At 47.0% G+C, this 14,407-nt stretch overlaps 1 protein-coding gene across 10 annotated transcripts in view; it reads left to right on the top strand.

The window, feature by feature from the left end:
- MYZAP (myocardial zonula adherens protein) overlaps nucleotides 1–14,407 on the top strand; it is a 133,776-nt gene that overhangs the window by 64,124 nt on the left and 55,245 nt on the right. For all 10 annotated transcript variants that reach the window (XM_060005899.1, XM_060005898.1, XM_060005896.1 and 7 more), the window contains 4 exons: nucleotides 2,024–2,137; nucleotides 5,810–5,962; nucleotides 9,617–9,742; nucleotides 10,722–10,850. In XM_060005899.1, coding sequence (XP_059861882.1) covers nucleotides 2,024–2,137; nucleotides 5,810–5,962; nucleotides 9,617–9,742; nucleotides 10,722–10,850 — 522 coding nt within the window. The remainder of the gene's footprint in view (nucleotides 1–2,023; nucleotides 2,138–5,809; nucleotides 5,963–9,616; nucleotides 9,743–10,721; nucleotides 10,851–14,407) is intronic.

Genomic DNA, 14,407 nt, shown 5'->3' with positions numbered 1-14,407 from the left:
GTCTGGTCTGTGAAATTATCGGCTTAAGTAAGACCTACTGCCTTGATTACAGCGGAGGGGGGTATACAAACATATCCACCTAGCCCATGCTCACTGACACGTAGGAAGAGATTTGTGAAATTCTCACATGTCTATGGAAATTCACTCTGCCATCCACTGACACTAATGACTGTAATTAAAGCCAAAGGATTGGATTTGCAATAGATGCAAAAACAGATCTCTGCCCCTTGCTTTCCATTGCCACCTCCTACACACCCTGTTTTCTCATGCTAGACTGTTCCAGGAGCTCAGTCTCTACCCTCAGTCTCCTCCTCCTCCAGGCCACACCATGGACTGTAGCCAGGTTAAGATGCTAACTTACTGCTGTATGAACACACCGTGAGCAGGAATGTGCCTCCTGGGCCTCAGCTGCTCTCTCTCCCACTCTCAAGGGTGCACCTCTCGCTCTCTCATGCCTGGCTGCTTCCTGTGGCTCCCACAGGCCACACGGGGTCTACCCTTGAGCCTTCCCAGAAACCTTACCCCTGGTTCTGCTGCCTCCCAGCCTTTTTTTTTCTGGCTGCACTGCGAGGCTCACGGGATCTTAGTTCCCCAACCAGGGATTGAACCCGGGCCCTCGGCAGTGAGAGCGCGGAGTCCCAACTACTGGACTGCCAGGGAAGTCCTCTCCCGGCCTTTCTATATCCAGCCCTTCTTTAAGGCCTAGTTTAAGACTGGCCTCTGTTGAGTCTCTCTCAAACGTGTTAAATACACGTCCAACAAAGACAGCACAACAACTGCAGCAGCCACAAAACAACTCTTGAGAACTGGTTGAGCCCAAAGTATATTCCTTCCATGGTGAGTAGAAATAAGCAAGATGGGACTTCCCTGGTGGTGCAGTGGTTGAGAATACGCCTGCCATTGCAGGCGACACGGGTTCGAGCCCTGGTCCGGGAAGATCCCACATGCCGCGGACCAGCTAAGCCTGTGTGCCACAACTACTGAAGCCCGCGTGCCTAGAGCCCGTGCTCTGCAACAAGAGAAGCCACTGCAATGAGACACCCGCGCACCGCAACAAAGAGTGGCCCCCACTCGCCGCAACTAGAGCAAGCCGGCGCGCAGCAACGAAAACCCAACGCAGCCAAAAACAAATAAATAAATTAAAAAAAAAAAAAAAGGCAAGATGGCACAAGAAGGTATTCAACTGCATTCTAGGTTCTAAAAGTAGCTGTTACACTTCCTAGCTATTTGCATACAAATCCCTTAACTTCTCTGATCCTGTTTCCTCCCTATGAAAGAGAATGTTCTGGCTGCCGCAAAGTGTTGCGAGGACTAAGTGAAGCCCTGTGGGGGAATGTGTGACTAGTATCCGAAGGAAAAGCAGTCTTGTCTTTCTACTCTCTGGGTCATGCAGCTGATGACTTTTTAATTTAAAGCTGTACTTGAAATATCACTGACCCATATGTGGCTACCATCAGGGGAATGTTCCAGCCTAACTGAAGGTTGTCATGAGTGTGTGTGCATGGGTTGTGTGTAACTGAAGGTTGTCTTGAGTGTGTGTGCATGGGTTGTGCGTAACTGAAGGTTGTCATGAGTGTGTGTGCATTGGTTGTGCGTAACTGAAGGTTGTCATGAGTGTGTGTGCATTGGTTGTGTGTAGCTGAAGGTTGTCATGAGTGTGTGTGCATGGGTTGTGTGTAGCTGAAGGTTGTCATGAGTGTGTGCATGGGTTGTGTGTAGCTGAAGGTTGTCATGAGTGTGTGTGCATGGGCTGTGTGTAGCTGAAGGTGTCATGAGTGTGTGTGCACTGGTTGTGTGTAGCTGAAGGTTGTCATGAGTGTGTGCATGGGTTGTGTGTAGCTGAAGGTTGTCATGAGTGTGTGTGCATGGGCTGTGTGTAGCTGAAGGTGTCATGAGTGTGTGTGCACTGGTTGTGTGTAGCTGAAGGTTGTCATGAGTGTGTGTGCATGGGCTGTGTGTAGCTGAAGGTTGTCATGAGTGTGTGTGCACTGGTTGTGTATAACTGTCTCCTCAATCTGTCCAGGTTTCACAGGCTCAGCAGGATTATCAGCAGAATTACATCCAAACCCAGTCGTCAGCCCTGGACAGTTTTAATACGATGAACTCGGCTTTGGTGTCGGACTCCATCGGCCTGCAGGTATTCATCCGCTCCCGATTCGCCTGGGTCTCCTCTGTTCCAGTGCAGGAGAGCTTAGCCAAGGGTGGGCCCTGTGTCTTTGTAGAAAAGTAAGTCACAGAATGTCTTCAGCTCATTATTTGCAATCCTCTACACACAGCCACAGTAGAGGCCAGGCCAGGGAGACGGTGAAGGAAGGAAGCCGATGGAAATGCTTCCAAGCTGAGACTCTCAACCTTGGAGTTGCAGTTGTTTTTGTGCTTATTAAAACGGGGGGCTAGATACTGAGTTCAGTGCTAGAGATGTCACTTGTTCCACTAGACACCCAAGTGGTTCTAAGTGTCAGTGCCTAAAACAGCACATCAGCCCACTCCCTTAAGCCCCAGTGTTACGAGAAGTTCCACCAACCACAGGAAAGCCAGACTTAAGCAAAGGAAATCTGTGTTCATTCATGACAAGTAACTCCCAGAGGCTGTTAGGTACTTTTTTCTAATTTAGAAATTATTACTGTTACTATTGTTTGGCCGCGAGGCATGTGGGATCTTAGTTCCCCAGTCAGGGATCGAACCTGCACCCCCTGCGTTGGAAGCACGGAGTCTTAACCACTGGACCGCCAGGGAAGTCCCTAGAAATTATTTTGCTTTGAAAGAAATCATGTGCCTTCCAAAGAATATCTTGTAGTACCAGGCAGGGAAGCCAAAAGAGTCAGGATCCCACATTTGTGCAAATGTGTGTGGTCACCACACGTCAAGGGGGTTTTTCTCTTGATTAGTTTCATTTGCTAGGAGTTAACCCCTCATATGCTGCCCATTTTTAATCTTCCGACTGACCCCCGCCCCCTACCGCGTAACATGCAAATTAACTTGAAAATGTTCAGAGTAAAGCATTATATTCACCAGAAGCAGCTTCCCTTAGCTTTAGTTTCCAAACGTGCAAATAATAATGTCTGTCCCCTTCCAACTTTATTTGACTCTTATCTCTTTACCTTCCTCTTGAAAGTTCACACAAGCTATTTCACATCCTTTCTGGTTCTCTATAAATAATTCGCTAGATAAGCAAACAAATTTTCATGTTGGGATTATCCACTTCCCTTAGGATCTAGTATTCTCTACTAACAGCTGTTCGGGCAGTAGTGCCAACAGCAAAGCTAGGCCACGGTCACGCAGTGGGCCTGGGTGGGCCCCGTGTTTGGATTTGTCTGGGAGGCCCATTTCTGGTGGGGCCTCTGAGTCCCACCCTTTTCCTGGCTCTCCCATAGTACCTGGCAGCTTTCCCCTGGCCTCAGGCCAAGCCCTACTTTGGGTCTGGTTTATTCAGGAGCCTTTATTTTCCCTTCCTCCTGCTATCAAGGGGGCTCACCCAGGCTCCCTTTCCTTCCCTCTCAGACATCTCACTACCGTCCAACCAGGAAATGCTGTATCTCACCTGAGTTCAGATCTGGTTGGTATCTGGGTTTTCTTCCCCATCATACTTCTGATTTGCCTCCCCACTGTTGATTAAAAAAAAAAACCCATACAACCCAAAAGTTCAGAGTTCTGTTTTATTCGGGGACCTTACTGAGTTCTATAGCCTGGGAATCAGCCTCTCGGACAGCTCTGATGAACTGCTCCAAAGGGGTGAGGGAGGAACCAGGATAGATAGGAGTTTCGCTTAAAAGAAATGTAGCCAAACATCAGAAGATGACTGTTAATCACAAAAAAAACAGACATCTTCAGTTAATGCTTTTAGTGCTTTTCTATGTATAAGAAGATGTAAGAGTCTGGGCTCATTGAAATTATTTCTTTGGTTTGCATCTGGACTATCTAGGGCTAGTATCCTGCTTTTTTCCATCTTGAATCCCCCTCAGGGCACACTGTCGTGGGGGCTGCGGTGGCTGATGACTTGATGGTGGGCAACAGTCATTGTTGACTGGAATGGCAGGCACCATTTTTGTCCACACCACTGACACGCCAGGCATTTACTTCAGAGGTCAACTGTTAGAACAGGGTCCCCCCTAACCCAGGGACCCTGACTAATTTCTAGTTACAGTCTAGTCTCTTATTCCAGGGTAGACAGAGGAGCCTTATAATGAAAAGATTAAAAACTGTTGTTTAAAAAAAACAAAAGAAGAGGGGGGTGGAGGCTGGGGAAGAGGGAGGAGCAGAGGAAAGAAACACATCATCTCATGGCCAGGAAACTCAGCTGAGTCTGAAAACAGTTGCCTTCTTATTTCTTCCATTGTCTAGTCTACCCCATTTTCATTATTACTGACGAGACCAGATCCTTGGTTTGATTTTATAGAATGTCAAAGCTGGAAGGCACTATTGAGATGATCTCCAACCCCCTCGTTTTATGGATAAACAAACGGAGGCCAACAGAAATGACTTGAACAAAGTGTGTAGCTAGTCCAGGGCTACAGCCCTGGTCTCTTGGTCCAGATATAGGTTCTGAGCACAAGACCGGTCTCTGTAAAGCCAGTGGGACTTGGAGAGAGGGTTGTTGGCCAGATGGTTTCTAAGGCTCCTTGCGTCTCCAATGCTCTGTGATTCCAACTTTCAAGAGGCTTCTGTATTTTCTTTAATATCTATTTACCACCATTGACAATCCTTTCTACTGATTTGAATAGGTTTAGGTATGAGGCTTATTCTCCAAAGTGGAGGCTAAGGGGTGGAGGAGCTTCAGAGCCTGGTCATCTACAAAGAGGACACAGGTATTAGGATGTGTGTTCAACACCAGAGTTTCCAGATCTTCTAATATAAAGTTGTAGGTGACTTCAGGAGGTGGTAGAAGGTGCCCATAAACCTGTGTCCGTTGGTAGAAATTCTGGGGTTGTGGAAGCCATTTCTCTGTCAGGAGAGTTAAGCAAGTGACCTGAAGCATGAAATAGCAACGATATTAATTTAAGCATTCCTGCTCCAGTGGGCAGCCTGGAGCAATAAGCAACAGGCTTCTGACACTTGGCAGGCACTTGTGGGAGTCACAGACTCGGCTCCCTGCCCGCCCCTCCCTTCATCACCACCCTTCTCTGCCTGAGCGAGGGAGGTGAAGCATTTGCAGGCATTACAGGATCCTCAGCCCTGTTGTCACTGTCCTGGCAGCTCGTCTAGAAGTACAGAAGTAAACAACCTGTTTAAGAAAAAAGGGGAATATCTCCATTTTATAAAACACGTATTTTGTTTTCTGATTTCAGTTTGGGAATATGGAAAATATAGAAGATACGAAGAAGAAAATTAATACCATCTATAATCCTATCCCATAGTGAAAATCATTGTTTGGATTTTGGTGACTCCTTCTAGTTTTTTTTTTTTTTCTAGGCTTGAATACATTTGGACAGATGCTCATGCATTATTTTTTTCAGAATGGGATTCTTCTGTACCTACTGTTTTCAAACCCAATTTTTTTCCACGTGAAATGACGTATTACGAACATTTTTCCTTGGAAAAGTGTTTTAATCCATTTCCATCCATCCTAAGCAGTGGCAAGCGGTGTTAGCAGCAGCCATGGCATGTTACGGGGGAAAGCTGGCTGGCCCACCCAGGTACAGGGCGGCAGCCCTCCTGACCACCAGGGCGCTCTAACACCAGGGTCCCAGGCTTGCAGCTCCTGTGGGCCGATGTCTCCCTCAGCCGTTAATGACAAAGGGATGTCCCGGTGTATGACTCTGGCCATGTTTCCTCACACCGCTAGATCTGGTTTTTATTTTCATCCTGACAGAAAACCCTTGTGGATGTTACCTTGGAGAATAGCAACATTAAGGCTCAAATCAGAAATCTGCAGCAGACGTATGAAGCCTCCATGGACAAGCTGCGGGAAAAGCAGAGGCAGTTAGAGGTAGCACAGGTTGAAAACCAGCTGCTGAAAATGAAGGTAAAGTACAGGAACGTAGATTTCCTGCTAACCTTTCTCTCTTCTTCTTTTCTCTCTTCTCCCATCGCCAACTCTCCCATTTCCCTTTCTCTCTTCTCTTCTCTGTTGGGCTTCCCCACCCTTTTTGTGGCCAACCCCACAGGATTTGACTTGAAGGGACTGAGGGGGTTTCTGTGTTCACAGCTGCCAGTGCAGATTGGGGGTACCCTGTATATACCCCTATTGGGCTCTCCTGCCTTGGTCCCAGTGGCCTCAAGGGCTACTGAGACCTCATCGTGGCACTGCTCTTATGTACTGAGAGGACACTTGGGCTGCCCACAGGTCCGGGACTTCAGAAGCTTCACTGTTTAGATTCCCTCTGAGGTTCTAAGGCCTCATTGTCTGGTTTGACAATGAAGAGCTGAAGGTCCGCTAGGAAGAAAATGGGTGGGTGACCAAGGACTCTGGGCAGTGTCCCTCCTGCACCCTAGGTCGTTCTTATTCCTCAGCTCAGCTTCTAAGGCCCTGGAGATGTTAGTGCTCCTTCCAGCTTTGAAACTTCCAGGAACCGACCCACGAATGGCCCACAGAAGTCACGCAACAAATTATTTCCCGAATGAATTTGTTTTTATTTAAGCCTGTGCTTTTCAGATTGTGTTCAACACAGCCTTAGTCTATTCTAGGGGAGAGCGTGTTATGGGTAGTGTCCCATGTGATTTATTGCTCAAACCAGAGTATGTTCAGGAGTGAGAGGAGGTGCTATTAAGAATTTAGTTAGGGGAACAAACTGGGCCACGTGGTCCCCCACCTATGGACTGCCTCAGGGACAGCTGATGGGGAGTACAGGCCACCACACTGTGTAGCCTCTGGGATGGCCGCCCCACAGGCTGTGCCGTCACCACCCACTTGGCCAAACACCACCACCTGGGAAGGGGGAGGGACCAGAGAGCTACCCAGTCGATCAGCTCCTCTTTGCTTTCACTTCAAACAGGGAGGCTCTTGTACTTTTTCATATATTGTATTTCTGCGTAAGAGGTACTTGGGAAAAAAAGGCGTTTGTTGCTGAAAAATTCTGAAATGGCTGGAGTCTTTTCCTCAATGTAGGATCTCTATGCAGTCATTCATTCCACAAATACGTACTGAGTATCTACTCTCTGCACCTGTGCTCTTCATCCATGTCTGTTCCAGAGGTGCTGTGGTGTCAGGGAGACCAAACCTCTAAATCCAGTCCGCAATTGCCTGTTGTAGAGACTAATGCTCTGCTTTACCCAACCCCACACCCCCCAAATTACAAAAGTGACAGGACTCAGAGTATTTCATGTGACCTGGATGCAGCGTAAACAGGACGTGAGGGACAGAGCCCATTCTAGAAGTGGAGATAGGGTGCAGGACACGCTGGGTCTCTTTCAGCTAATGATAATCTCTCTTCGGGATTTCCCGTTTTGTGGTTTCTTGGTACCAAAACTTGCCTAGAGATGAGAGGGGAGATTGAGAGGGCGTCAAGAGAGACTTTAGTCCAGTCTTTGGAGTAAACATCACGTAGCCTAGCCGGGTTGTAGTACATCTTACTTATCCAGAGGTCACCTACCCAGCTAACTCAGCTCTCTTAAACAAGCAGTAAGCTGGAAGGAAGGGATGCAAACAAACCTTCAGAGGCATAAAATCAGTGGCCTGAAGTTCACAGGTGGGGGCAGGGCCAGGGAAGAAAGGAAACACCAGCCACTCCCAACATAAGCCTGCTTGCCCACGCCTCTACTTTTTCTCATCTCCTGTGCAAGCCCCCAGGAACCCCCAGCTAAGGTCCCCCAAACCAGATGGGAATGTTTCCAAACACAACATTTGGAAAAGCACAAAGGTATGGAAAGGATGAGTCCAGATTTCTTATATGAGCTTAAGTGTTTCCTAGAGCCTGATGGGCCAGTGCAGCTAATGGGACGGCTTCAACTCCATGCGGGCAGCTTCTCTTCAAAGGCCTTCCTGCTTTTCTGACTTAAAAAATGTCTTAAAGTAATGTATGCACCTGGGGAGAAAAGTCAACCAATATGAAAGGTAACATAGAGTGCGTGGCCTGCACCATTTTACATTCCTACCAGCCATGTAAGAGGATTCCAGTTTCTCCCCATCCTTGCCAACACTGGTTACTCTCTTTTATTGTCATTCTCGTAGGTGTGAAGCTCATTGTAGTTTTGCATTTCCCTGATAACTAATGATGTTAAGCATCATTTCTTGTGCTTATTGGTCATTTGGTTATCTTCTCTGGAGTGTCTATCAGATCCTTTGCCCATTTTAAAATTGGGTTATTTATATTTTATTATTGAGTTGTAAAAATTCTTCATATATTCCAGATACAAGTTATTAGATCAATAATTTACAGATATTTCCCCCCACTCTGGGTGTTATCTTTTCAATTTCTTGATGCTATCTTTTGAAGCACAGGAGTTTTTAATATTGAATATTGATGAAGTCTTATTTATCTTTTTCATCAGTTATGCTTTTGGTGTCATATCTAATTTTAATCAAAGGTCACAAAGATTTGCCTTATGGTTTTCTTCTAAGAGTTTTATAGTTTTGGCTTTCACATTTAAGCCTTTAATCCATTTGGAGTTAATTTTTGTATATGGTGTATTAGGGATCCAACTTCATTTTTTTGTATGTGACAAAATCCGATCATCCCAGCACCATTTGTTGAAAGGTCTGTTCTTGTCCCAGTGAATGATCTTGGTAGATCGTTTAAATTTTAATATTTATAACAGATAAATTATTTACTTGGTTTCAAAGTTAAATCTACAAAACAAAGAAATAGAACATCAATATCTGTAATCTCCTCTTTTCTCTTTAACTCCCTCCTTCCTCCTAAAGCAAACCTTTTTAGTTTTTAATTTTGTAGGGCTCTGACCCAACTCTAATAATGTAGTGGTCTTATTTTCAGCCTACAGTAGAATACTGAAGAATTTAGAAAGCATATCTTTCTGAGGCCAATCAGAGTGTGGATATATTAACTAGAGAAAAAGGTTTGTTAAAACTGATAGAATAAAAGATGATAGGGCTTCCCTGGTGGTGCAGTGGTTGAGAGTCCGCCTGCCGATGCAGGGGACACAGGTTCGTGCCCCGGTCTGGGAAGATTCCATGTGCCGCGGAGCCGCTGGGCCCGTGAGCCATGGCCGCTGAGCCTGTGCGTCCGGAGCCTGTGCTCCACAACGGGAGAGGCCACAACAGTGAGAGGCCCGCGTACCGCAAAAAAAAAATAAAATAAAATTTCAGGAGCAAAAGAACATTAGACAGGAAGAGTCATTGAAGAAAGAGGTAAATAAGACAGTGGAGCATGATACATTTTAGAGAATTCAGTTTAAAAATGGCTAAATTTGGGGGGCAAGGTTGACATTTAGAGAGGTACGTTTCTGCCTTTTGAAAAATTCACTCCTGTGGAGCACCTTTTCCAGATAATATCAGTAAATTAGTGTAAGGGGCCACTTTAATTTTCTCTGCACCTGCTCACCCCTTTTCCTTCTTCCTTCTACCTCTTTCCCCGTTAGTTCCTGCTGCCTCTGTCTCCTGCAGAGCCCTGGGGCATGGGTCCACTCCCCCGTGAGTCCACACTTGATACCTACAGAGTGAAAGGTGTGGATTCCCCCTGAGCCCACCAGAGTTGTAGCTCTGAACTGAGTCTCTCTGCAGGTGGAATCCTCCCAAGAAGCCAACGCAGAGGTGATGAGAGAGATGACCAGGAAGCTGTACAGCCAGTACGAAGAAAGGCTGCACGAAGAGCAGCAGAGGCACAGTGCTGAGAGAGAGGCGCTCCTGGTGTGTTATGTGCTACCTGCTGATGGGATAGCAGAGAGTTTGGGGTGCATTATTGTTGGTGAGCTTTGCATGGTAGGGTTTGTGCTTAGAGGTGAGTTAGTGGACTCTAACGTGGGTGACGGGTCAAGGAATTTATTATTTGCCGATTCACTGCTCTCCCTTCTCCCTCCCTTCCTTTACTCACCACCTTCCCTGCTTGGAATAGTCCTCAGTCAGCACTTTCTCTAGCTGGTCTGACCGTTTGCCAGCATCCGAGCAGATGCTGGGCTTACCTGCAGCCACGCCCTTTCTCACTCCATTTGCTCTTCCTTGCCCGTCCTCGATCCTACCTACGCTCCCTGAAAGCCCCGAAGATGCCAGCATCTCCACGAATGAAGTCGTTCCCAGTCACACACCTGCAAGTGTCCTCTGTCCTTGGGAAACCCACACTTTCTCTGCTCTTTGCCATGGAATTCTCTTGTCCCTCTTATTGGAGCTGAGCTGTATATCTCACATCTTGGCTTCTCTAAAAGAGCATAAATTCCTTGAAGGCAGGGACTCCATTCTGCCTCATCTTGTGTCCTCACAGGCTTAATACATGTGCTGACTGATTGACTGAGTTGGTGGTTTGCAATATGGGAGAAAGATCTGGGCATCCTGCATTCAATTCCAGATCCAGCCCTAATTCCGTTTAGGTTGTGTGACACTCTGAGCACCTAGTCAGGGGATAAATAACATTTGTAGGCTCTTTTTAGACATAAAGAGTCAAGGGGAAAAAAAGGAGAAAAAATAAGTAGGCCCATTAAAAATCCATGCAATGTGTCTTTATTCACGGGTGAGAACCAGAATCATGGGATTTGAGTTCATGATCTGTGAGACACTTCTAGGCCCCCAGGTCATGCTTTTAAAGAGACATGATGATTTAGCCAGGCCTGAGCTGTTTGGACCCTGATTGGAGGCTCCTCCACGCTCTGCTGAGGAGAGTGCGTTTCTTTTGCAGGAAGAAACCAATAGTTTTCTGAAAGCCATTGAAGAAGCCAATAAAAAGATGCAAGTGGCAGAGATCAGCCTAGAGGAGAAGGACCAGAGGATCGGGGAGCTGGACAGGCTGATTGAGCGCATGGAGAAGGTAACACAGCTTGGGGCCCGGGGCCCCCTCACCCAGCCTCCCTTACGGTGCAGCAGTTCCCCTGCAGGCCTGCCCCAAAGTATGAGAAGCCCTCACCACTTGATCCCTCTCGTCCCTGCAATTTGTGAGTTGAAAAAACCAAAGAGAAAACTGTAGAAGAAAGTATAAGGAAGTCCCACAAAGTTCTAATTTTTCCCACGGTGAAAATTTTGATGCTTCAAAAAACATTACGTACAAAATTATTTACAGAAACTAATATTTTAGCAGCCCTGCTTTGCTGGGGCCCCAAGCATGAACTTAGATTACTTGTTGAGCAGGCAAGCCCTATTTCGACGTTACAGCGACACCCCAAGCCCTGCCTGGGTCTGACGGGTTGGCTTTTCTCTGACACTCTGTGTCGGAGCGGGGGACACTGCCTTTCTCTGTGGGTTTGTGGGGGAGGCCTGCAGAAGGCAGGAGCTCTGCCCGGATAATGAGCCAGTCTAGAGAAAGGGAAGAGGGAGCCTGGAAGTTAGGCAGGAAGTGGAGAAACGGGAAGGAGGGGTGGGAGAGAGGAAAGAGAAAAAAGAGAGAGAAAGGGCGGGTGACCTTTAGCAGGTGACGGCTAGCTGCTGGGGGAGGGGGGTAGTTGAAGGCTAGGGCTGTGGCTGCTTCCTGGAAAGTGGCTCTCTAGTGGCATGGGTTTGCAGAACAGCCCTGACCGGCCAAGACCTCACCCATCAGCATCCCGTAACTCACTCACGCTGGATGCTGAGAATCCCAGGCTGACGATGGCGGGAGGGGGAGTGACAGTGTGAGCAGGGTCAACAGCTGGGCCCCCCCGGGTGATTCTGAGAAGAGGGCCGACCTGTGGTGTCTGCGGCACGATTCCCTCCACCGTCCCCTGTTAAGGGAGGCGTAACCAGCTTGGGAACAGCCTTAAATGCAATACTGTGGAGCTTCGGGGCTGGTGGGGGGGCTCCTGTTTTGGGTAACACCTTTTTTGGGGAGGGACTTGGGCAAATAGAGAGTCAATTACAATTTCGCCTCCACCCTCTGGGAAAGCAGAATCCCATGTGGTATTGAAGAGTGGGTAAGTGGCATAGTTAGGGCTAACGTCAGCCTTGGCTGGAGGTGGCAGTCATAACGATTGGGCAACGAGGGCATTTTCTAGAACGTGGGGGGAGCTATCTCCCACACCTCCACTCTCCTACCACAGCAGGCGGTGCTGGTTAAAGCGCACACTCCCCCTGGGTGACAGATTGTCCTGCAGCAAAGCAGCAGCCAGGTGAGCGGGCAGCACGGGGAGATGTACAGACAGACTGTCCGTGTGCTGGTTAAGAACATGGGTTTTAGGATCAGACAGACCTAGGGTTTGAGTCTTGCCTCTCTTTCTCATTGTGGGCAGTTACTTGACTTTTCCAAATTCAGTTTCCTCTTCTGGAAAATGCTGACAATAGTCATTCTTATTCTTAGGCCTTCTGTGAGGAGTACACGAGAAAAATCCGTGCCAAGTGCTCAGCGCGGTGCCTGGCATGTATAAAGTCGGGGCTCACCAATGTGTGGCCCTGATTTTTATGTTACTTGCATAAAGGTCTGCCCCTGGTGTCAGCTGCTTTTTCAGCTGGACCTGTTCTACAGCTGAGTGTCTTTATACCCTTGCGATTCTGAAAGTTCCTAGCTTTTTCCCACTGATGTGCACGTGCTGCCCGGGTGAGGGCCATATGGCTGGGGGCCAGGCTGGTGTTGGTAAGGCCGGCCGTCCCTGCCAGCGTTTGTGTGACACAAAATGTTCCCCACATCCTCTTGGCTTTTTCTTTAGTGATTGAAAATCTATTGTCCTTCCTCTTAATCTTTCCCATTTAAGCTAGCGAAATGCTTGCTTTATTTAGCTAAGATTAGATTACCCATTTACTGTTTTTCCCCCTTCAGGGATAAATCTGGGACAGCAGGAACTGTGCCAAATCTCTGTCACACAGGATGTGAACAGCATGCCCACAGAGTTTGTATTCCTGTTCTCACCTATTTTTGGATTTTTCTTGAGGACAAACCATGTCCTTTTGAATGGCTTCTGTGCTGTATCCCTTAGTTTACCGTTCTCAGCATTGCGTCCCAAACACCTTTTTTTCCTGATCGGTAGAAGTCTTGTAAGGAGTGTGTTCTATCAGAGACCCTTCTGCAGAATAGATAATATTCTATGCCTTGATCCCAGTGGTGGTTTCACCAGGTAATGTGTATACAAATGTATTGATTGTGCAATACTCAAGATTTGTTGTACCTCAATTTAGAAAAAAAATGGAATTTTAAAGTATGCTGTAAGTTAGGCCTTGCCCTACTTTAAGACAGCTTTCTGGGGAGTCTGAGGGAAAGCTCGCTGTTAAAGAGTCATCATTATTTCAGGGCTAATGTAAACTTCCAGCCAGTGGCAGAACCCGTGGGGACAGTAAGAATGTGCATTCGCTGTAGAGATTTAAAAGCAGTAATAAAACCCCACTGAAAAGTCGGTCTTCCTTCATTATTCTAAGGACATCGATGATAACACACCCTTCCTCCCGTGGTGTACTGCTCCCCAGCTCTGGTCTGCCCTTGGTCTGCCACTGCTTACAGCTTCAGAAGTTGAGGGGGCTACAGTTTCAAGGATCTGCTTTGAATATTTGGTGGAAAAGACGTTTGGAATGTGTATAAGTAGCCAGAGCTTGCTGGGGAGAACGTCTGAGGTTAAAGAGGAGGCACGGCCATACTTAGAGAAGGACCTAAAGTAGAATAGTCTCCTCCCAATTAATGAGCAGAATTTGATAAACTTCATTGTAAGGAAATTTATTATACTATCATCTGTAACATTTCTAGGGCAATTTTGGTTGTGGTGGGCACTACATTTTTATTAATATTTTCCACTTTGTTCAAAGAAATGTGTCCAGATTTTATATTACTTTTTAAAAAAAATATTTGTTTGTTTGTTTGGCTGCATTGGTCTTAGTTGCGGCACGCGGGATATTTATTGCAGCGTGTGGGATCTTTTGTTGCGGGGCGCCAGCTTCTCTCTAGTTGTGGCACATGGGCAGTAGAGCACGCGGGCTTAGTTGCCCCGCAGCATGTGGGATTTTAGTTCTCCGACCAGGGATCGAACCTGCTATCCCATGCATTGGAAGGCGGATTCTTAACCTCTGGACCACCAGGGAAGTCCCTTATATTACTTATTTTAGGTAAACTTCTAAATTTACACACACACACACACACACACACAGACACACACACAGACACACACACACACACACACACACACACACACACACCCCAAAATGTACAAATTTTAAGTGCACAGCTTGATACATGAATGGGTTTCCTATTGAAACTGTAACAGTTTACCACAGTTAGAGGCCTAAAGCATCATGGATTTATCGTTTTTAGTTCTGGAGGTCAGAAGTCCTAAAATCAAGGTGTTGGCAGGGCTGGCTTCCTTTTGGGAGCTCTAGAGGAGAATCCATTTCCTAGCCTTTGTTCCCTTCTAGAGACTGACTATATTCCTTGGCTCATGGCCCCATCCTCCAGCTTCAAAGCCAGCGTTGTAGCATCTCCTA

Source organism: Delphinus delphis, chromosome 2, assembly GCF_949987515.2.
Source record: "Delphinus delphis chromosome 2, mDelDel1.2, whole genome shotgun sequence".
Classification (NCBI taxonomy): domain Eukaryota; kingdom Metazoa; phylum Chordata; class Mammalia; order Artiodactyla; family Delphinidae; genus Delphinus; species Delphinus delphis.
Note: the sequence above shows the minus strand (reverse complement) of the source record. Positions and strands in the feature narration are given on the sequence as shown.